This window comes from Peromyscus californicus, unplaced genomic scaffold (assembly GCF_007827085.1).
Source record: "Peromyscus californicus insignis strain IS unplaced genomic scaffold, ASM782708v3 Scaffold_4__1_contigs__length_199733344, whole genome shotgun sequence".
NCBI lineage: Eukaryota > Metazoa > Chordata > Mammalia > Rodentia > Cricetidae > Peromyscus > Peromyscus californicus.
In genome coordinates this window covers 96472460-96494512 of record NW_026294562.1, presented here as the reverse complement: position 1 = coordinate 96494512, position 22053 = coordinate 96472460, and the positions used below count along the sequence as shown (strand labels likewise).

Here is a 22053-nt window from a genome sequence, read left to right as displayed (position 1 = left end):
GCTCTTGCCTGGTAGTCTTTGCATACAGCTACCATCCCTGGTTCCTAGTTCCGTCCTCTTAGTCCTTCAGGCATAGAGTGCATTACAAACTTGATGTTTGTCATTATTTCTTATTGGTTTTAAATCTCTATATTCACATTCATGGGGGCTTATCCTGATAAATATGATCTTTGTGTCTCTAAAAAGAGTACGAACTATCAAAAGAGCCTCATTCTACTTCATTGCTCTGGTCTCTTCATTACCTACCCCTGACACAGCTACACATGAATGCACACACAAATAGCACATAGATCTTGGTGAGGTTTTAAGCAATATTTCTAAATTTTTATTTTATAATGTAAAGAAATTAAGAAATGACAAAAGAAAAGCTAGATTAGGATCTGAGATAGACAACGACATATGCCATAGTTTAAAAGATATATTTTTGTCTTAGGAGATTGTCTAATTCTTAGAAAAGACCTCTGGGTCATGATATTAGGGTAATGCAGAGAGTTCCAGATTGTCACAAACTAATCATAGGGTATCATGGCCAAAAGAGCATGTTGTATATTCACAAAAAAAAGGAGAGAAAAAGAATATACAGATGCCCAGAAGCTCCTCACTGTTAAAGGATATATCAGAAGGAAGCATATCTTCCTTCCTAATGCACCTTATATAATTTCCTTCTCCTTCCGCAAAGAAAGTATGGGATAAAGGTTAAACTGTGCATCCATGAAAAAGGCGAAGGCCCAATGGTGAGCATCTTACCATAGCTTACATTCATAAGGAAGAATATCTAGCATGTTATATGTAGGAAGTCAAGAGGAACTGAGTCAGTGGGTGACTCTAAGCCTTCCTGAGAAGTTTTTCATGGCTACTTTCCACAGAGCTCCCTTCACATCTTTGTTCCTCAGGCTGTATATGAGGGGATTAAGCATAGGTGTCACCATTGCATAGAAAACAGACACCAGTTTCTCCTGCTCTTTGGAAGACTTTGGTGTCATGTAGGTGATAATTGCTGACCCATAAAAAAGGATGACAACCATGAGGTGGGAGCCACAGGTAGAAAATGCCTTGAGTCTCCCTGCAGCTGACTTCATCTTGACCACAGTCACTATGATGTGGCCATAGGACACCAAAATTAGGGAGACAGGTATGAGAAGAATCACAACCCCCATGAGGAAAATGGCCATCTCTGAAGTGTGAGTGTCTGTAGATGCCAGGATCAACAGCGCAGGGGCCTCACAAAAGAAATGAGCAATACTGTTGCTGCCTTTATAGGGAAGCCTTAGTGTGAAAGTGCTGTCCACCACAGACACTAAAATGCCACTCGTCCATGATGCTGTAGCCAGCTGGATACAAACTCTCCATGTCATGATGCTGGAGTAATGCAGAGGGTTGCAGATAGCCACATACCGATCATAGGACATCACAGCCAAAAGGGCACATTGTGTACACCCAAAAATGAGAAAGAGCAGAAGCTGAGTCGCACAGCGTCTGAACGAAATGGCCTTTTTCCTTGAAAGGAGATGGATGAGGGCCTGAGGAACAATGTTGGTGGAAAAGCAGAGGTCAGCCAGTGACAAGTTACACAGAAAAAAATACATGGGTGTGTGAAGCCGAGAGTCAACCCGAACAAGGAACATAAGAAGTAGGTTTCCAAGCACAGTGACCAAATAGACACCCAAGAATAAGACAAATAACAGCTTTTGGGTGTGTGGGTCATCAGACAGTCCCAGAAGGAGAAATTCGGTCACCTGTGTCTGATTTGCCTGTCTCATAGTTTATCTCCTTTTTCAGCAAGAAATCTCTATGAACACAAGTGTGTGTCATATAAAATTATTTGCTTCAGAGTTTAGAGGACTTAGAGATATCCCCAGGCACTGGGAAACATTTCAAAAGTTCCCTTTACTGGTTCTTCAGAAGATTTTCATGCTGCAGCACTTTGAACATGTTCGATGCTTTTACAACAGTGTCTTGTGAGATGAAACATTTGTTGTTGGTATCACCTGGCAAGTGGGAAGTAGGTGAGAAGAATCATCTTTTTTTTATTCTGGACATCAGATTTCTAATAACACAATGATGAATCAGATTGCATTCATCGGCAAAGCTATAATGTGAGGTTTAAGTGTATTATCAACGAACTCCTTGTGGCTTGTGCTGTTATCACACACCCATCTTATGATTGTTTTGAATTTTTAAAAGATATTTTGGACATGTTGTCTTTTCCCTGAAAGGACAGTCACAAAAGTGTAAGGATTCAAAAAAGAGCCAAAATACTTTCTCGAACTCACTACTTTCTTAAATAGAGAAAATAACTTGTCTTGAAGGAAGACAACACCTCAAAGGGTAAATCCAATTGACAACCTTTGGCAATCCTGTCCACAGCATCAGCTGTAGCTCTACCTGTATTATATGAACTTCCAAGACAGTGGGCACATCATCACCACAACAGAACTTCCATTTAAGCCATCAGCTCAGCTGGTCTCCTGGTCTGCTCAAACAGTACTAACTCCCTGCTGGAGCCGTTCATCTTTTCACTTCCTCCCATTATCGATCATCTACCCCTCCCAAAGGCTAGAAAATGTCCTTTGAAAATGATGTCACTTTTATCAGCTCCTTTAGAAGACATCGAGTAGTACATTGTTCAGTCTGTGATCATGAATTGAGTAAATAAAGATACTTTATTTATACTTGAGCAGAGTTTCTAGAAGATGTGTCACTATCTGTAGAGACATTGGACAAATTTTGAATAATAATCAATTTCCTAGTGCTTTTTCAAGAATAAAGGAAATTTAAAGCATAAAGATTAAGGTCCTATGAAAGGATTGAGCTATCTAATCCATTATCTGGAATGTGTTTTAAAATGCACAAAAATAAATGTGTAAATAATGACTAAGGAAAGCAGTTATATTAAAATACAGTTATCAAGACAGTTTTAGAATACAGATACACAAACAACATATGGGCTTTGTTATCATGATAATAAATATGGTGTAACTTTATCAACACATTAATTGTTATTTATAATAGTGGGCCCAAACAACTTTATTTCAAAATAATTATATCTTTAAATATTTAGAGATATTTTCAACAAGTACATGTAATATAAAAATACTTCTGAGTTCTACTTTTAGAAAAATCAAATATTTTAATGCTAGTTTAAATTGGTCCCTGAATTTAAAAGATATCAAATTCTGTTAGAGAGTAGTAAAATAAAGATATAGATTTCACATTCAGATTAAAGAACACATTTTAGTCCAAATTGAGGACTGCTGTATATATTTCCCTTTAAAATATGAAAAAGACAAAAGCACATCCCACATGATCTACTAACAGGCTATTAGCATCTGAATGGAGTTGTGAGTCTAAGAGACACAATGTTTCAACTCATAAGAGGTTTTTGAATAAAGTTGGGACAGCCATAAGGAGGAAGGTTCTACTGCACTTGTGTTTAACTAATTGATCCTTAAGTTGCTTGTTCACATGTATGTAGACATTCTTAACCAAACAAGATGGTACAAACCGTGCACCACTCTATTAGATATTTTTATTGTCACAATGAAAAAAAGCCTAACAAAGTTAACATATAGAAGGAAGGGTCGTCTTTGATTCACAGTGTGAGGGTTCAATCCATCATGGTGGGGAAGTTGTGAAAGCAGCAGTGTAAGGTTGTGGGTCACATTACATCCATAGTCAAGAAGCAGGGAAAGAAATAAATATTGGCACTTAGCTTGTTCTCACAATTTATTCTGTCCTGGATCTCCACTTGCAAAATGGCACTGCCCACATTCAGGGTGGGCCTTCTCTCCTCAGTTAAACCTTTCTGGAAATATTCTCACGGATACACAAAGAGGTGTGCTTCTATGGTTATTTCTAAAAGCAGAAAAGTAACCATTGTTAAGTACCTATATGACAAAAGCCCAACTTATAACCATATCACATTTACCCATAGCTATTTACTCTTAGAATTTTCCTCACAATATCTTTTCCCATTCTCCATTCTAAAACCCCACAGTGTATATATATATATATATATATATATATATATATATATATATATATATATACACACACACACACACACACACACACACACACACACACACACAAATATACCCACTCACAAATACCTACTCTCAGAAACACAAATATAACTGCAGCATTATCTAATTACCTGCTCAGTAGGCCCTAAATTATATTTTAAAACTTTTGTCTTTCTGTGTGACTATAGCTGATCAAGGACAGTGACCACATCAGAATCACCTTTATTCACATCAAATATGATCAACTATGGTACATAATAAGAATCTACAATGTTCTTGTATTGATGTGACCTGAGTCAAAATATTTGGAGACAGGTGACTGTGAGTTCAAGACTAATGTGACTGTGACTTGGCATATGGTATGGCTCTCACTATCTCTGGGATGGCATTACAAGGTGATACTCCCAACCTCCCTTATTGTCTTTAAAAAAATTTTCCCATGCAAATATGAAGGTGAAAATGTTCCCCCAGGTGACTACAAACTTGTCCCCAAGGTCAGGAAGTTTTTTTTCTAAAAACATCATTTCTACTGTCAAGATTTCTAATATTTCATTTAGCTTTTTCTATAGAGTTTTGGGGGAAAATGTCCATTTCTTTAAAGATAAATATCCCTCCAGTGAACACACACATTCACAAGACCAAACCTGACTCCATGGAAGTTCTGCTTATGTTTCCATTAGATGAGAATCAGGATTCTTCTTCACTGGGAATTTAACATTGTAATTATGATTTGATAAGGTAGAGTGTGTGGGAGGGGAACCTTGGCTGTATCTATATCAGAAGATAAGTAAACCCTGAGAATCAAATATACATAAAAACAATACATTCCCAATCTGATCTATTTCCCCCTTAGTTCACCTCAGGCCTTCTCTTATTACTTTACTGATCTTGTCAAAATTTTCTCTTATAGAGTAAAAAAATTAAGATTAAATTAGCATATCAGAACTAGTGAAGGCATTTCAGTATTGTGGGAGAAAGTGCTGGAGTGATATTGGCTAAAGCACTATCTAAGCAGAGGGCAGGCATTTTGCCATAAAGGCAGAGAGCTCAGCCAATGCTTGGAAATTAAGACCAAGATGGAGCAAGAAGGAAGATTCTCACTGTCTCTCACACCCTCCTGTTCTATGTAGTTTTATCAGTGTCTTCAGAAGATGCTGTATTGCAGTAGGTCCTTTTAAATGAGGTGAATTAAGTAGGAAGTGGAGGTGTTAGAAGCTGCCTTTGGAGTACTCAGGAGAATTCCTAATCATTAGTATGAATTGATCCTGAGCTGTGTTTCTCCACAAAAGTCTCCCAAAAGGCTGTAAAGAGGACAGAAAAAATAACACATAGTTATGACTCTCATCTTGCCTATAGATCTTATCACTAGGTTCTCTATGGTTTCTTTGGAGTGACCTGAATGGCTCCAATTAAGTATTTGGTTTCTAGAGGAAAAGGAATATTAGACTGAAGGTTAGCTCCACCATATACTCCCTGTATGACTTTGAGAAAATTTATCTGCAGAATATGAAGACAGTATGTCCTTTATTATATGAATATAATTAGCATGTCTGCGTGTGATGAGAGAAAAATAAATACCTCTAACTGTTATAATCAGGGATAAGAGCACAATAAATACCTCTAACTGTTATAATCAGGGCTAAGCGATTGTGTCTGAATTTGGGCAGATATCACATGTTTGACATTATTCTGGAAATTTGGTGTGCATTTGCAGAACCCTAAGTTGTCCGATTGAGGGACTGAAAATCCAACACAAATCAATTACAAAGAAAAGTTGAGCATAACATTTGATGCTAGGGTTGGTATGAGTAGAAAGAAATGCCAACTATGGCCTGAGATACAGTCCTTCTATTTCTAGCCCCTTCAGGATTTTTATCATGAAACAATATTAGATTTTGTCAAAAGCCTTCTCTGAAGCTATGGAGATGATCATGTGATTTTTTGTTCTTGGATTCATTTATCTGATGTATTTATTGATTTGCATATGTTTAACCATTGCTTCATACCTGGTATGGAGCAAAGTTGACCATAAAGAATAATCTTTTGTTGTGTTCTTGAATTTAGTTTGCAAGTATTTTATTGGGAAGTTTTGCATCTGTGTTCATCAAGGAGATTGGCTATACATTTTTGGTGGGCAGGATATGTGTCATTTTCCAGTTGTGGTACAAAGATAATACTGGTTTTGTGAAAAGAGTTTAGTAGCAGTCTTCCCTTTTATACCTTATGTTAGTTTGAAAACTGTTGGTGTTCATTCTTTAAGGTTAGAATTCAGCAGTAAATCCACAGGGGCCTGGACAATTTTTATCAAGATTTGGTTTTTATTGCTGCTTCCATCTAAGTGCTTAATACAGAACTATTTAAATTATTGTATCTTGATTTAATTTCATAGCTCGCATGCATCTATAAACTCATCCATATCTTTGGGATGTTGCAACTTAATAGAATTTGTATTTGTTGTGATGTCTCAAATTTTACCTCTCAATTTGGGTATTCTCTGACTGTCTTGTGAGAGTTTAGTTTAGCTAAAGTTTGTTTAGCTAAAGTTTGTCAATCTTCTTTACCTTTTCTATGGATAAATTCTTTGTTTATTGGTTATTTTTATTGTTTTTTTTAATTTTCTTTTTTTAAATTTCAGCACTGATCAAAATGATTTCTGTCTACTGACTTTGGTTGGTTCATATTGTTCTTCCAAGTCCCAAGAGTATAAAATTAAATCATTTATTTGAGATATCCATGATTATTTTAGTGTATTTTCTTATATTTATGAATTTCCCTCTTAGGATTGCTGTCACATTATCTCATAGATGGTGGTGTGTTGTGTTCATTTTCATACAATCCTGGGAATTACTTGAAGTTCTTCTTCATTTCTTCAATGACCCATTTTTCATTTAATTCTATGAGCATCATGTGTTCTGTAGTTTCTCTTGCTGTTAATTTCTAGTTTTAGCTCATTGTAATCAGAAAATAACAATAAATTATTTAAAATTTCCTATGTTAATTAATATTTGCTTTGTGTCATTTTACATGATCTATTTAGGAGAAATTCCATGGAATGCAGGGTAGAATGTTTATCCTACAGTATTGGGATAGCATGTTTTGTAGCTATCTGTTGGCTGCATTTGATCTATGATGTCATGTAACTGAAGTTTTTCTGGTTTTGCCTGGATCACAGTCAGGACAAATCTCTCTCACCTGCCAGTCCCACAGCCGCTCAGACCCAACCAAGTAAACACAGAGACTTATATTGTTTACAAACTGTATGGCCATGGCAGGCTTCTCGTTATCTACTTTTTCCATCTTAAATTAACCCATTTTTATTAATCTATACTTTGCCACATGACCTGTGACTTAACTGGTACCTTACATCTTGCTTGTCATGGCGGCAGCTGGCAGTCTCTCTCTGCCTCAGCCTTCGACTTTCCAGAATTCTCTTATCTCTTTGTCCCGCCTGTACTTCCTGCCTGGTTACTGTTCAGTGTTTTATTTATTAACCAATCAGAGCAACACATTTGACATACAGAACATCCCACAGCAACGTCATTTAACTCTGCTGTTTTTTGTTCCCTTGCTTGTTTTGTTTTTGTTTTTGTTTTACTCAGGATGACATATCCATTAGTGATAATGGATCCCACTACTATTGTATTGGGGATTAATCTGTCTTTACAGCTAGTAGTGTTTGTTACATGAAATTATGTGTTACCCACGTTATGTGCATATATATTTAATATTCTCATGACCAATTGATGGTTTGTTCCCCCAATTGCTATGAAATGACCTTCATTGCATCTTCTAATTTAAATTGGAGGTTTATTTTGTTAGGTATGATAACAGCAACCACTGCTTGTCTCTAGTTCCATTTGCTTGAATGACCTTTAACAATCTTTCCCCCTAAGGTCGTAACTGATATTGTGAGTTCCTGTTTCTAATCTAATCCTCTACTTTGTGTCTTATTTATTTGTTTGTTTATTTATTGTTTTTATGACAGTGTCTCATTGTGTAGTTCTGTCTGACCTGGAACTTAATGTGTGGATCAAGAAGGCCGCAAACTCAGAGAGATCACCTTCCCTTTCCTTCTGGAGTGCTGGGATTAAAGGCATGCACCACCATGCCAGTCTAGGCTGTGTCATTTGATCAGGCAATTGAAATCATTGGTGTTTAGAGTGATTATTAAAGTATTTTATCAATTCCTATTATTCTCTTATTTCATAGTATTTGATATTTTCCTGCTCCTCATTTGCTTAACTATTGTAGATTCGTGGGTGTGTTTATCTTTCTCTGAAACCTTAGTCTGAAGGATTTCTTCAAGTGTATTCTATAGAGCTAGCTTAGTGGTGATGAATTCCTTCATCCTGTTTTTATCATGGAAAGTTTTCCACTCTACTTCAGTTATTGCAGATAGTTTTCCTGTGTAAAGTGCTCTGAGTTAGCAGTTATCTTTCAGAGTTTAAAATACATCACTCTAAACACACCTAGCTTTTACATTTTCTATTCAAACATCTTATACTGGCAGAATTTCCCTTATAAGTGACTTGGTGTTTTTCTCTTGCAGTTTTCAATATAGTTTATTCTGTATATTTGGTCTCTTAACTATAATGTGATTAGGAATGTTTTTTTCTGGTCTATTCTGCTTGGTGATGTAAATGCCTCCTGTATCCAATGGTCATCTCTTGCACTATGTTTGGGAAGTTCTCTGCTGTGATTTTATTGAAAATGTTTTCTAAGTCTTTGGCATGAAATTATTCTTCTATACCCTGATTCATAGATTTGTTACTTTCATACCATCCCATCAATCTCAAACATGTTGTTCATACACACTTATTAATTTAGTTTTGTCATGTCTGAATTTTCCAATTCCTCTACCTTGTCTTCAAACTCTCATAATGTCTTTCCCATGATCTCTTCTGTTGATGAAGATTTCCCCAGAGCTCTCTATTTGGCTTTTGTAGCCTACATATAATAAACACTTTCCTATACTATCCTGCTGTCTGAACTCTGTTCCCTTACATATTTGTTTATATTCCCATGGAAGGAATGTCTCTACATGCTCTAGGAATACTACAGGCAACATATATTCAAAGATATTATGCAAACAGCCTTCATTTGGCTGAGACTTTCTGCCCCTTGAGCACATTGGTGAAAGTGGTGAGAACTACTCTATGTTTACCATTTCTTCTCTGCCCTGCTTTGAACACTGAGACATCTCGACATAAAAGCTTCAAAGAAGATCAGTAATGGACACTTGAGCACTTGAGTAATATTCCCTAGAGTCCCCTAGTTTTAATGAATCTCAAGTTCATCAGAACTACCTCTGGCTGATCATAAGATCTCTCTCTCTCTCTCTCTCTCTCTCTCTCTCTCTCTCTCTCTCTCTCTCTCTCTCTCTCTCTCTGTCGCTCTATCTATCTATCTATCTATCTGTCTCACCAGTATTTCTACCTCATTGTCAAATTCCACTTTCATGTCTTGTGGTGACTTTATTACATTCTCCTGATTGTTTTTGTTTACTTAGCATTCATCAGGAGGTTTTGTGTCCTCTTTCACTTCTTTGAAGATTCATGTGCTCATTTAAATATGAAATGTCCTCCATAGCATACATATTGGGAAACTTGTTTCCCAGCTGATGGTGCTGTTGGGGGAATGAATGGAACCTTTCGGAAGTGGAGTCTTGCTGAAGGATATAGGAAGAGTTTTGAGAGTTTATACCCTTGTTTCACTTCCAGTCTACCAGAATTCTGCATGTGGCTGAAGCTGTTATCTCTCAGCTCTCTGCTCGGATTGCCTGTTTCCATGTCTCCCCACCTTATAGACTCTCACTCTGAAACCAGAAGCCAAAATAAACTCCTATTCCAGAAGCCACTTTTGTTCACAGTGTTTTATTGCAGCAATGAAAAGAAACTAACACCTTTTATATATCATTTCTTCAACTCTTTCTTCTGAAATTTTATCTAATTCACTTTCATTGAAATCCATTGCTTTGTGATTAATACTTTTTTAAAGAGTCATGTTACCTTGATTTTTACCTTTCTTGTATTTTTTTTTTTTTTTTTTTTTTTTTTTTTGGTTTTTCGAGACAGGGTTTCTCTGTGTAGCTTTGCGCCTTTCCTGGAACTCGCTTTGGAGACCAGGCTGGCCTCGAACTCACAGAGATCCGCCTGGCTCTGCCTCCCGAGTGCTGGGATTAAAGGCGTGTGCCACCACCGCCCGGCCCTTTCTTGTATTTTTGTGTTGATACTTGCTCAATAGGAGTTAAGGCATTGGTTAGATTTTTCTAATCACCCTTGTTCTTTCATTGGGAGCATTTGCAATGTTCAAGAGGAACTAGGCTGCAATTGTGTTAAGGCTTCAGTTTCCTCTGCTAGACTAGTACTGGCACCATGTGCAGTCCTCAATAATTTCCAGAAAATAAGGTACATCTTTGTGACTCCAGTCTTACTGTCTCAGCATTCCTTCCCAGACTATAAGATGCCCAGATAACAGAAATGTTCATCAGCTTCACAGTGTGACATACAAATACAATGGAGTAATCCTCTAACATATAAAGAAGCAATATAAAAGAACAATGAAACATCATCCTGCCATGAAGGAAACAAGACTGATACCTAAATTTAGCACAGTATAAATATTAATTTAGTTTGATGGTTTTAGTAACTCAGTAGATTTACTCTCAAATTTCTATAGGAAAGTAAGAATTCACAATTAGCCTATTGAAAGTAGTTGCGTTGAAACTCTTTAATACACAGAAAGAGCCATGCCACAAAAATTAAAGCCAGAGAGAGAGATTAATGAACAAATAGAGTAGAATTGAAAACTCATAGATAGACCCATGTGGAAATTTAATGTGCAACAAAGTTGTTTTAAAATCTTTTTTTTTTTTTTTTTTTTGGTTTTTCGAGACAGGGTTTCTCTGTGTAGCTTTGCGCCTTTGCTGGCCTCGAACTCACAGAGATCCGCCTGGCTCTGCCTCCCGAGTGCTGGGATTAAAGGCGTGCGCCACCACTGCCCGGCTGTTTTAAAATCTTTACAGACAAACAAATAGTTTAGAAAATAATGTTGGTAAAAATAAGCATATTATGTTTAGAAATATAAAACTGGATTTCTCCATGTTTTTACTTCTCATGTCATTAGCATGACACATGAAAGCAAATACTGAATGAATTAAATATCTTAAAATATAAAATATAGTGACAATATTGTATGAAAGAGAAGAAGTAGAAGAATTTCTTTCTGGCCTTCAGTGAGGAACTTCCGAATTACAATAAAATAAAATTGATGACTGTTTTTGATTGGGTCAAAATTTTGTATTTTTCTTCAGTGAGGGAAATTATGGACAGAGTTGAAAGACAAGTGATCCTTGGGCCTTGGAAAAGGGGGTTATAAGATAGATACCTTGTTCTACAAAATGGAACCCACACCTGGAGCAGTTTTGGGGGCAAAGAACCTGTGGTTGGACAAGTCATAGGCCCTTGTGGAGAACCTACTACCATTACTCTGCTAAAGGGACATTCTATTAAATTGGCTCCTAATGACATATTTTTGTACCAATAGACTAGTACATCTCTCAGAACTCATCAGAGGAGCTTCTTTTTGTAGTAGTTATTAATTAACATAAAAATCCTCAACTGGACAAAGTGCAAAATATAAGTGGTTGTAGAATGCTCACTCAAAAGGAGACATCGGTATCACTTTTCACCTCCCAAAGCTTCAGAGATCATTGAAGGAGAGCGGCAGAAAGATTGTAAATGCCAAAGGATGTGTGTGTGAATTCAAAGAAATAGTGATTTCTGGTCCAATGAGGAAGTGGCACATACAAACTCACAGTGGTTGTAAATTCATGCACAAGACCTATGTAAGTACAAACCAGAAAAAAAAATATCCAAGCATGGAAGAAGGGAAATGGGGATAAAGTCATTTCCCTATCGGTAGAGCTTTTAGTAGTTGATAGCCATTTTGAAAACTGCCCATTTTTTATGAGTATGACCTCAGGGAAATCTAACTGGCTCCTGTGGATGGCCACACACCCAAGAGTATATGGGAAGTACAAATGAGACTCAATAGGTTTATTTTTTTAAGGGACACAAAGATGGGTGGATAGAGACGAAGGGGGGAATCTGGGAGGATTTGGAGGATGGGGGATAAATATGGGCAAAATACATTGTATGAAATTCTCAAAAAACTAAAACATGAGGAAGGAGAAAGGTTTAAAAAAAAAACCTAAAGTCTCATTCTAAAAATTGAGTGAGATGGCTCAGCAGCTGAAGACATCTACTACCAAGCCAAACAACCCAAGTTCAATTTCTGAGGCCAGTATAGTAGGGGAGAACTGATTTCCTCAAGTTTTCCTTTGGACTCCACAATCTGTGGTGCTCATATGTGTATACACACATACAAATGTAGCTAGAGTTTCCCTGCCTGGCCCACAGTCAGGACAAATCTCTGACACCCGCCAGTCCCACAGCCGTCAGACCCAACCAAATAAACACAGAGACTTATATTGGTTACAAACTGTATGGCCGTGGCAGGCTTCTTGCTAACTGTTCTTACAGCTTAAATTAATCCATTTCTACTAATCTATACCTTGCCACGTGGCTTGTGGCTTACTGGTACTTTACATCTTCCTTGTCCTGATGGCGGCTCGTAGTGTCTCCCTCACCCAGCTTCCTGTTCTCTCAATTCTCCTCTCTGTTAGTCCCGCCTATACTTCCTGCCTGGCCACTGACCAATCAGTGATTTATTTATTGACCAATCAGCAACACATTTGACATACAGATCATCCTACAGCATACAAATAAGTGTATCAGTATATTTTACAATTGTCTGATGATAAATTATCACTATGAACAAAAGCTTTTGTCTTTACCTCCAGTAGAAGTATATTATTTTAGTAAGCAGCACAATGGAAATACTCATTGCCATGTTAATATTAGGACAGTGTTAAGAAATTAAAGTCTTGCTATTTTAAGTTGTCTTCTGTATACTTGAGGTACCCAAATCTCCACAGACTGAACAGAAAGGGCAAACCCAGAATCAGGTTAACTTCCTCAACTGTAAACCAACACTTAGGTGAGGAAGTGTCTGCTCATTTCGATTTCTGTTCAATTACCTATAAACAAAAACAAAAGTTAGATGACTTTGTGAATCCCTAAGTATATATTTGCTGATGCTATTTTGAGCAAAAATTGAAAGACGGAATACGTGTGCAATTTGACAACTTTAGCCTATGATTTTAATTATACCACAAGGTGTCCCAGGGTGTTGCTGTGAAGGACTGAGGACTCTCAATACTCCAGGGAATACCTTGTTTACACAACTCTCAGGGCCTCACCTTTAAATAGTTCCCTAAAGGAAAATATTCAAGCAAGACCTAGGAGACTTGGAGCTTATACTCAGGAAAGTAAAACAGAAAGTCATATAAGAATAAAGGTAAAATTCCTAAGGTCAGTGCCGGCTTAGGAAAAAATTTCCCAGAAGCCAGTGCTGTCCTTCAGACAACTGAAGTCTCTCCTTCATGCTAGGTTCCTTCATGGAAGATACCTCTAACACTGTTTCTGTTCCATGTCGGTCCTGAGGTGAGACAGGGGAGGCTGCTAAAGGTCTAGTCTGTAGCATGCTGAGGGTTGGCTGGGGATTGGACTGAAAAAAATAGCCTGTGTTATTAACCTTCCTACTCATTCATGTTTTTCCTTGCTAGGTTCCCAGGCAAAAATTCTATTCCCATTCTTCTCCAGAATCCCAGTCTGAAAACTAGAATCCAAATTTTCCCTTTGGGAATGAAGCTGATCCCATAGAAACCACAGGGGCACAGAGGCCATAGCTGTCAGTATCGCTCTCCCTGTAGTGTGGAAGGCAGCTCTGTCTGGCTTCCCCCTTCCTCAGCTGTCAGCCTCCAACTTTTCAATGCTTCTCTAGGTTTATATGCATTCCACCATCTCCCTCTATGGATGACACACTAAATAGATGGGGAGCAGAAAGAACACTACTAGTATTGTTTGAAGAGTTCATCAAGAATGTTTTTCTCAGTCAGGTTGTGGTGGCGCTCAACTTTAATCCCAGCACTTGGGAGGCAAAGGCAGATGGATCTCTGTGAGTTTGAGGCCAGCCAGGTCTACAGAGTGAGTTCTAGGACAGTCAAGGCTACACAGAGAAACCCTGTCTCAAACAAAAAAGAATGTTTTTTTTTAAGCACTACTCTGTGTGTAGACTCGAAACAACTAACACTACTGACTCCAATCCCCTGATGACACCATGGAGGAGAGAGTCCAACCAAGATGGTCCCCCTAGTGCAGAAGAGGTAATAACAATACTACTGATACCATCAAACTTGAACTCAATGTTTAAATATTCTTCTCCTCCTCATACACAACAGGCATGGTGAGTTGCTGCTGACTCATCCTTTGCACTTACTCTGTCATAGTGAAAAAGTTGGTGGATATCCAGGTCTTAATAAAAGAATATGTGCTTCCTATGTGAGTATATCTTGAATGCTGATATGTTGTATCAGATAGCTGTAAAGCAGAGAGTAAACAGATGCAGTTCGTAGAGTGTGTGTATGGAGAAGTCTCATTGTGCAGCTGTGTGTCTGTGTGAGAGTCATTAAGACATACATGTATGACATTGTTAAAGAACAAATCAATCAGTAAATATAAATACATCTAGAGCCAGGTGCAGAGATATGCACCTGCAATCCCATCACCGAGGAAGGAAAGAGTCATGAGTTTGAGGTCAATCTCTAGTGAGTTGTATGAGAAAAATTAAAGGATGTCTGCAAAGAGTTTATTATTGCAGTGTTAATAGGATACAAGAGATAAAAATTTATTACGTATCCCTTCAGAGGCAGCTTCCAGATTTACTGACCTCTTCCTGGGTTCTTGACCTCCTGCCTTTTCTCTACATATCTGGATTCTTGTTGTCTTAGGTTCTTCTCCATTTCTTATAACTTCTATTCTCCTTATTCTATTTTCCTTACTCTTACTGATTCTTCTTCATGTTCTCTCCACAACAGACAGAGATGCCACTGTTGACTCATTCAGAAAAGTTGATGGTCATATAAAATTTTTAGACTGAAGGGAAAAGTGTCCCTGTCCTTCTATGAAATACAAATGGCACTATGTTTCATGACAGCCCCTTCTCACTCATTTACTACTCTACCGCCCACTTCCCTGTTTTGATATTAAACTACATTTTCCCATCTGTGTGTATGTACAAATTCTACATTCTTTATTCTGTAGCCCATATTCTTAATGCAACAATTTTACCTTATCCATTATTTCAATATCTCTTACTTCAGTCACCCATTGTTGATCACAATCCATGAATATTGTTTGTCTTCATTCATCCAAAAGAAAAAGATCATATTCACCTAATATTCATTATACTATATTATCATAACTGTTCTATTTTATTAGTTATAATTGTTAATGCCCTGTTGTACTTAACTTATAAATTAATCTTTATTATCTGTATGTATGCATAGGAAATAAAAGTTATCGGTTTTGATTCCCCAGACTCAAGCATTCAGTAAGGGTCTTAGAATATATTCCCAGTAGATAAAGGGGAACTCTATATCTAGTACAGACTCTATCAGAATTCTAAGTGTCTGTTCTGTGCTTGGTGTTGAAATCATCATAGTGTTAAAGGTATCATTTCTGTATATGTAACACAAATACAAAATTATATCCAAATTTTATCTCTCAATCTACTTCTTACTTTTTATTATCTATTTATTTTTATTTTATTGTATGTGAATGTGGGGAGCAACCTACTTTTTAACTTGGCATATATCAGACATATTTTCATGGGAAATATAGCTGTACTTAACAATTAATTAATTAATTTAATTAACATCATCATATCTTCATTATCACTGTGACTATTTCTTTAATGTAGTTTCTGGGAATAATGCAAATTTTCTATTAAGTTTTTATTTAGTCTTTACATTTGTATCACAGTTTGGGTATAATAATAATTTTTTTAATAATTTAATAATTATTTTGTTAAGAGATTTTCTATTCATTTTACATACCAATCAGATTCTCCTTTCCTCCCTCCCCAACCCAACCCACCCCTCACCCCACCCACCCTTGCATTTCCCCACAACCCACCCCACATTCCCACCTCCTCCAAGGCAAGGTCTCCCATGGGGAGTCAGCAGAGCCTGGTACATTCAGTTGAGGCAGGTCCAAGCCCCTCCTCCCTGCAACAAGGCTGTGCAAACTGTCTCATCATAGGCACTGGGCTCCAAAAAGCTGGCTCATGCACCTGGATCAGGTCCGGGTTCCACTGCCTGGGGGCCCCCTAAGCAGCTCAAGCTAAACAACTGTCTTGCTTATCCAGAGGGTCTAGTCCAGTACCATGGGGGCTCCTCAGCTATTGGTCCACAGTTCATGTGTTTCCACTAGTTTGGCTAGTTGTCTCTGTACTATTTCCAATCATGGTCTCGCTATCTCTTACTCATAGAATCCCTCCTCTCTCTCATCGATTAGGCTCCTAAGAGCTCTGCCTGGGACCTGGCTGTACATCTCTGCATCTGCTTCCATCAGTCACTGGATGAGGATTCTATGATGACAGGGTATTCAGCCATCCAATCACCAGAATAGGCCAGTTCAGGCACACTCTTGACGATTGCCAGTACTCTATGGTGGAGTCATCCTTGTGGATTCTTGGGAACCTCCCTAACACTCTGCTTCTGCCTATTCCCATGGTGTCTTCATTTATCATAATATTTATTTTATAGATTGACAACAAAAGGACTCTCCAGGGCTATAAAACTAAGAAACTAAGAAACAAAAACCCAGTGAACATAGGTATAACTCAGATTTCTATACCCTTACTAATTTTTTATTTTACTGTATAAATTGCATTTTATAGAAAAACTATAATTTATTTAATCTACTTTTAAATTATAGGTTAGCTTATTGTAGATATAATCCTATATGTGAATATTTGAAACAAGTTACCATGCATGCCTATAGTTATTTATAAGACACCAAATGCCAAAAGCTGAGATTTTCAGAGGAAAAAAGGAACAGTTATTATAATTTTTTTATTTTTTGAGATTGTATCTTTTCCCACTTCCCTTCCCTCCCTGCAACCCTCCCATGTATACCTCCCTTGTATCTTCCAAATTCATGGCATCTTTTTTTCAGTTGTTGTTACATATACATATGTATATATGTACATATACATATGTGTGTGTATATATGTACATGCAACTTGATCAATCCTTATACTATTACTTATGGTGTACATGTTTTCAGGTCTGACCTTTGGTATTGAATACCAGGGTATGTGCTCCTCCCTGGGGAAGACTATTTCTCCCTCTCTCAGCATTCCCTAGTTACCTGTCATTCTCTGTTTAGAGCTGAAGTCTCCTGAGATTTCCCCATTCTATGCCTATTGACTTGCTTTGTTCAGGTCATATTTAGACAGCCATGTTGTTGAAACTTCATGGGTGTAGCTTCTGACATTTCTAGGTGACACAATCTCACAGCAAACTCCCTCTTCCTCTGGCTCTTACAGTCTTCCCACCACCTGTTCTACTGTAATCCCTGAGCCTTTGGTGCAGAAGTTGTTTTTGTAGATGTATCCATTGAGACTGGGCTCCACAACCTGCATTTTGATCAGTTGTAGTTTTCTGTAATGTTCTCCACCTGTTGCAAAGAGAGGTTTCCTTGGTGAAGGGTAAGAACCAGTTATCTGGGGATATAAGACAAATATTTAGAATGAAGTTAGGGATTATGCTGGTTTAGTAAAGTGGTGGAGGGAGTTGTAGCATCTCCTCCAAGATCCATGACTTCATTAGCCTTAAGTAATTGGCTAGGTTTCCAGTACCAAGAATAATTTTCCTCTTGCTGAGCAGGTCTTAAGTCCAATCAGAGAACTGATGATTACTGCTAACCTATGTGTGCCACTGCTGCAGCCTTCGAGTTATTGTGACATGTCGGTCATTATTGTGGTTCACTGACACCATAGCTAGGTAAGACTGTTGGCTGTTTTCTGTCCTCCAGAAGCTTGCACAGAGCCTCTGGTACCATGAAAGCTAGTCCTTGAGGGGAAGGCTTTAATAAAGACTAGATCCAGCTCTGGGCTTCTAGGTCCTGTGTCCAAAGTACATGGTGTCTTCTGTGATAAGGACTTACCTTCTATCTCCAGGAGGCAGGGCAACCAAGGGCTATAGTAATAGCCTATAATGTTTTGGAAGTCTCTTGGACAACCCTGGTCAACAACAAAGAGAGCTTCTCATGCCAGGTGTTGGGGTTTATTTTAGGTAGTCTTGGCTCTTTGGGACATTGTCAGTCAAGATGCAATATTTTCATTTAAACCATATATGTATATTTATACATTGACTTACATATATTATAGGTATTTTGAGGTAGGTAGTTAATAATATGATTCCTTATGACTTTTCCAGACATCCTATTATTTTACCTAACTTTTTCTATATTTACCTTTTCCAACTTCACTAATTAGAGCTCCCTTTTTTCCCCATTTTCTCTTCAGATCAGAGTTGCCCTGCTATTCTGCTCTCTATTGCTCCAACCCCTACCCCTGAAATGGTCCCTTTTTACTTTCCTGTTTTCAGCGGTTACCACAGACTATGTACTCAGATCTAAAGATATGATGTGGGAACCTCAGGTGGAAATAACATACAACATTTGTCTTTCTGGGTCTGGGTTACCTCACTCCAGATGATCTTTTCTAGAGGAACATTCATTTTGTAATTTCTTAGATTTTCAAGCTACTTTAAGTGATATTTTATAAACACTCGTGCCTATATTCTAGTGAGTGACTTCATTCAACTTCCTCTCTGCCAGTCTGCTAAACTAGAAAGAACAGCTAATTGTTGCTTCATTTTACATTTCTATGGTTTTAAGTAAGGATGGATTAATTCTTTACATGATCAATTCTTTTGTCATTTGTATTTTTTCTGTGATTTACATGTTAAAAGTTCTTTTTCAGGTCAGGGGGAAAAAACAGTCTATAAAGCACTTGCCTTGGAAGCATAAAGACCTGAGTTCAATGCCCAGAACTCATTGCAATTTAAACCAGGTGTGGTGACACAGGTTTATAATCCCAGCACTGTGAAGGCAGAGATGAAAGGCTCCCTGTACTCAATGGCTTGGAACTGGCCATGTAGATTAGACTGACTGGGAACTGAGCCCCAGGGATCTGCCTTTTTCTGCCTCCACAATGCTGGGATCAGCATGAGCCACCATGCCTGGATAATTGGTGTGGGCTCTGGGGGTGTAACTCAAGGCCTCATGCTTGCAAAGCAAGCACCCTCCTGACTGGGCCCATGTTTTCCATTTTTTTCTAGGTAAGAGTTCTTTTATTCTTGGATTTTCAAAGCCCTCTAATATGATAACTTGATTTTCTATAGACATCATGTTGTCTATGTTGTCAATCATTCACTTTTGAGCTGCTGTGCAATAGAACAGGCCAATCTTAATTTAATGGTTATGCTTTTCAGTGCCCTAAGAAGGTCCTTCTTCCCTTAAAAATTACAAAAAAAATTATATTTTGGATCAATTATAGGGTGTTTTATTTTGCCTTGTTTTACATTAGAGTAATTTTGAGAAAGTTTTGTTTCTAATCAGATAGCTGTCTTCAATATGCCTTTTCACTATTGACATGGATGATCCTTTAACATTTATTTCCTTTATCACTTATTCCCAGGCTATTCTTGAGTTTGATTCTGAATTCTCTATTAATTTCACCAAGATGCTATTATCTGAACTGCTATGATATAAACAAATTAATTTAATAATTTCTTAATATTTGATATATTAAATCTCTGCACATGTCCCACACCACAATTTCTTCTTCGTAGTCTATGTGTGCTTTTTGGAACATCACTTTTTGAGCTTAATTTTTTATTGTGTTTCAAATGGGCTGAATGTCACCATTAACTTTTATCTAGCATCTCCCTCAAATATTCCCATTTTGTGAGTTTATCTTCCAATACTGTCTTAATATCATTTCACAGACACCTTTCTACACATGTTGCAAACATAATTCATATTTGCTTCATCATTTCAGATGTAGTCCTAACCAGGGTCACAACAATTTTTAACTTATTTTTCATTTATGACTTTTAACCCTCATATCAAAATCAGCTGGGGAGACTTTCTTTCAATGTCTATTTCTCTGAGTGTTTTTTCTGCATTTATGTCTGTGCACCATGTGTGTGCCTAGTGCTTGAAGAGACTAGTAGAGGGCATCCATCATACCCTCTAGAACTAGAGTTAAGAACATGATGAGCTGCCATGTGGATGCTGAGAATTGAACCTGGGTGTTCTGGAAGAGCAGCCAGTGCTCTTAGTGTCTGAGCCATATCTCCAGAACTCCAAGGAACACTTTAAACTATATTGTATTTTATCTATTTAAAAAAAAAACAGCAGTGGTCATAAGAAAGATCTGTGGGGAAATGAGGTTGATGTAAACTATAGACAAATAATCAGAATAAAAATAAACATGTGTTAATTAGAACATGTTAGATAAAAAAAATATAAAATCCTAGAAATATTCAATTAGATGTCAGTTTAAATACAAGCCATGTCTACAGAACTTATTGTCATAAACCCAGTCATACTGTGTTCTTGTTGTTTGTGGCGAACAGGTAAATAAGCATTAAGCTCAATGGGAAGGAAAAACCAGACCTTTGTAGATGAGTTTTTGTTACTGGGTCTTTCACAAGATGCACAGACTCAGATCCTTCTGTTTGTTCTTTTCTTCATCATTTATGTGCTGACTGTACTTGGAAACCTGCTCATCATTATCCTCGTCTTCATGGATTCTCGACTTCATACCCCCATGTACTTTTTTCTTAGAAGCCTCTCGTTTGCAGATCTCTGTTTCTCAAATAGCATTGTTCCTCAAGTACTGTCCCACTTCCTGACAAAAAGGAAAACTATTTCTTTTTGGGGCTGTGTGACACAGGTAATTGTCACCCTTCAGATTGGATGTACAGAGTGTGCTCTGCTAGCAGTGATGTCCTATGACCGGTATGTGGCTGTGTGTAAGCCCCTGCACTATTCCACCATCATGACCCAACAACTATGTCTCCAGTTGACTCTAGGGTCCTGGGCTAGTGGGCTCCTAGTATCTCTGATAGACACTACTGTTGCTTTCCATCTTCCCTATAAAGGGCAGAACACAGTCAGCCATTACTTTTGTGAACTTCCTGCCCTTTTGAAGGTGACTTCAGCAGACACATACAGCACAGAAATGGTCATCTTTGCAATGGGTGTAATAATCCTTCTAGCACCTGTCTCCCTCATCCTCATCTCCTACTGGAACATCATCTCCACTGTGATCCAGATGCAGTCTGGAGAGGGGAGGTTCAAAGTCTTCTCCACCTGTGGTTCCCATCTCATTGTTGTTGTCCTCTTCTATGGCTCAGCAATATTTAACTATATGCAGCCAAACACCAAAACCACAAAAAGGCAGGATAAGGTAATATCTGTGTTCTATACAGTGGTGACTCCAATGCTAAACCCCATAATTTATAGTCTGAGGAACAAGGATGTCAAAGGTGCCTCCAGGAGACTAGCTGCAAGAATGTCCTTCTTTCACAAGAAATGACCTATGGGTCTGGGTTTTTTCACCATGGTAACATCTTTGAAAATGGAGTAGGATTTTGGGAGGCTATTATTAATTAAGTCATTTCAGGAAGAACTGTGAAACAAAAGAACACACTGTGGAAATTGTGACTACTCTAAGCCAGAACATAAAGAAAATGAAAAAGGTGGAAAATTGGCGTTGTACTTTTATTATTATCATTATCATTATCATTATCATTATTATTATTATTATTATTAAAGATGAGAAGTACCATTTAATGTGCACATATTTAATTCTGCTGCCATGGACTTGTTTTTGGCATAAGCACAGCCAAATCTGCTAGCACAGACCTCAAATCCCAGTGCACTAGCTAGTTTTATGTTATTTGGCACAAGCTCTTGTCATCTGAAGGGAGGGAACCTCAATTGAAAAATTGCCTCTATAAGGCCTGGCTGTAAGCAAACCTGTA

General features: G+C 37.7%; 2 protein-coding genes across 2 annotated transcripts; one reads left to right on the top strand and one right to left on the bottom strand.

Annotated features, from left to right (window-relative positions):
- Nucleotides 1-812: 812 nt before the first annotated feature.
- On the bottom strand, nt 813-1760 carry LOC128095020 (olfactory receptor 2D2). The gene has a single exon (XM_052713682.1). It carries the CDS (start codon nt 1758-1760, stop codon nt 813-815), a length of 948 nt encoding a protein of 315 aa, XP_052569642.1.
- An 18858-nt stretch (nt 1761-20618) lies between these two features.
- LOC128095132 (olfactory receptor 2D3-like) lies at nt 20619-21605 on the top strand. The gene has a single exon (XM_052713861.1). The coding sequence runs from the start codon at nt 20661-20663 to the stop codon at nt 21603-21605; it is 945 nt and encodes a 314-aa protein (XP_052569821.1). The 5' UTR covers nt 20619-20660.
- The last annotated feature ends 448 nt before the right edge of the window (nt 21606-22053 follow it).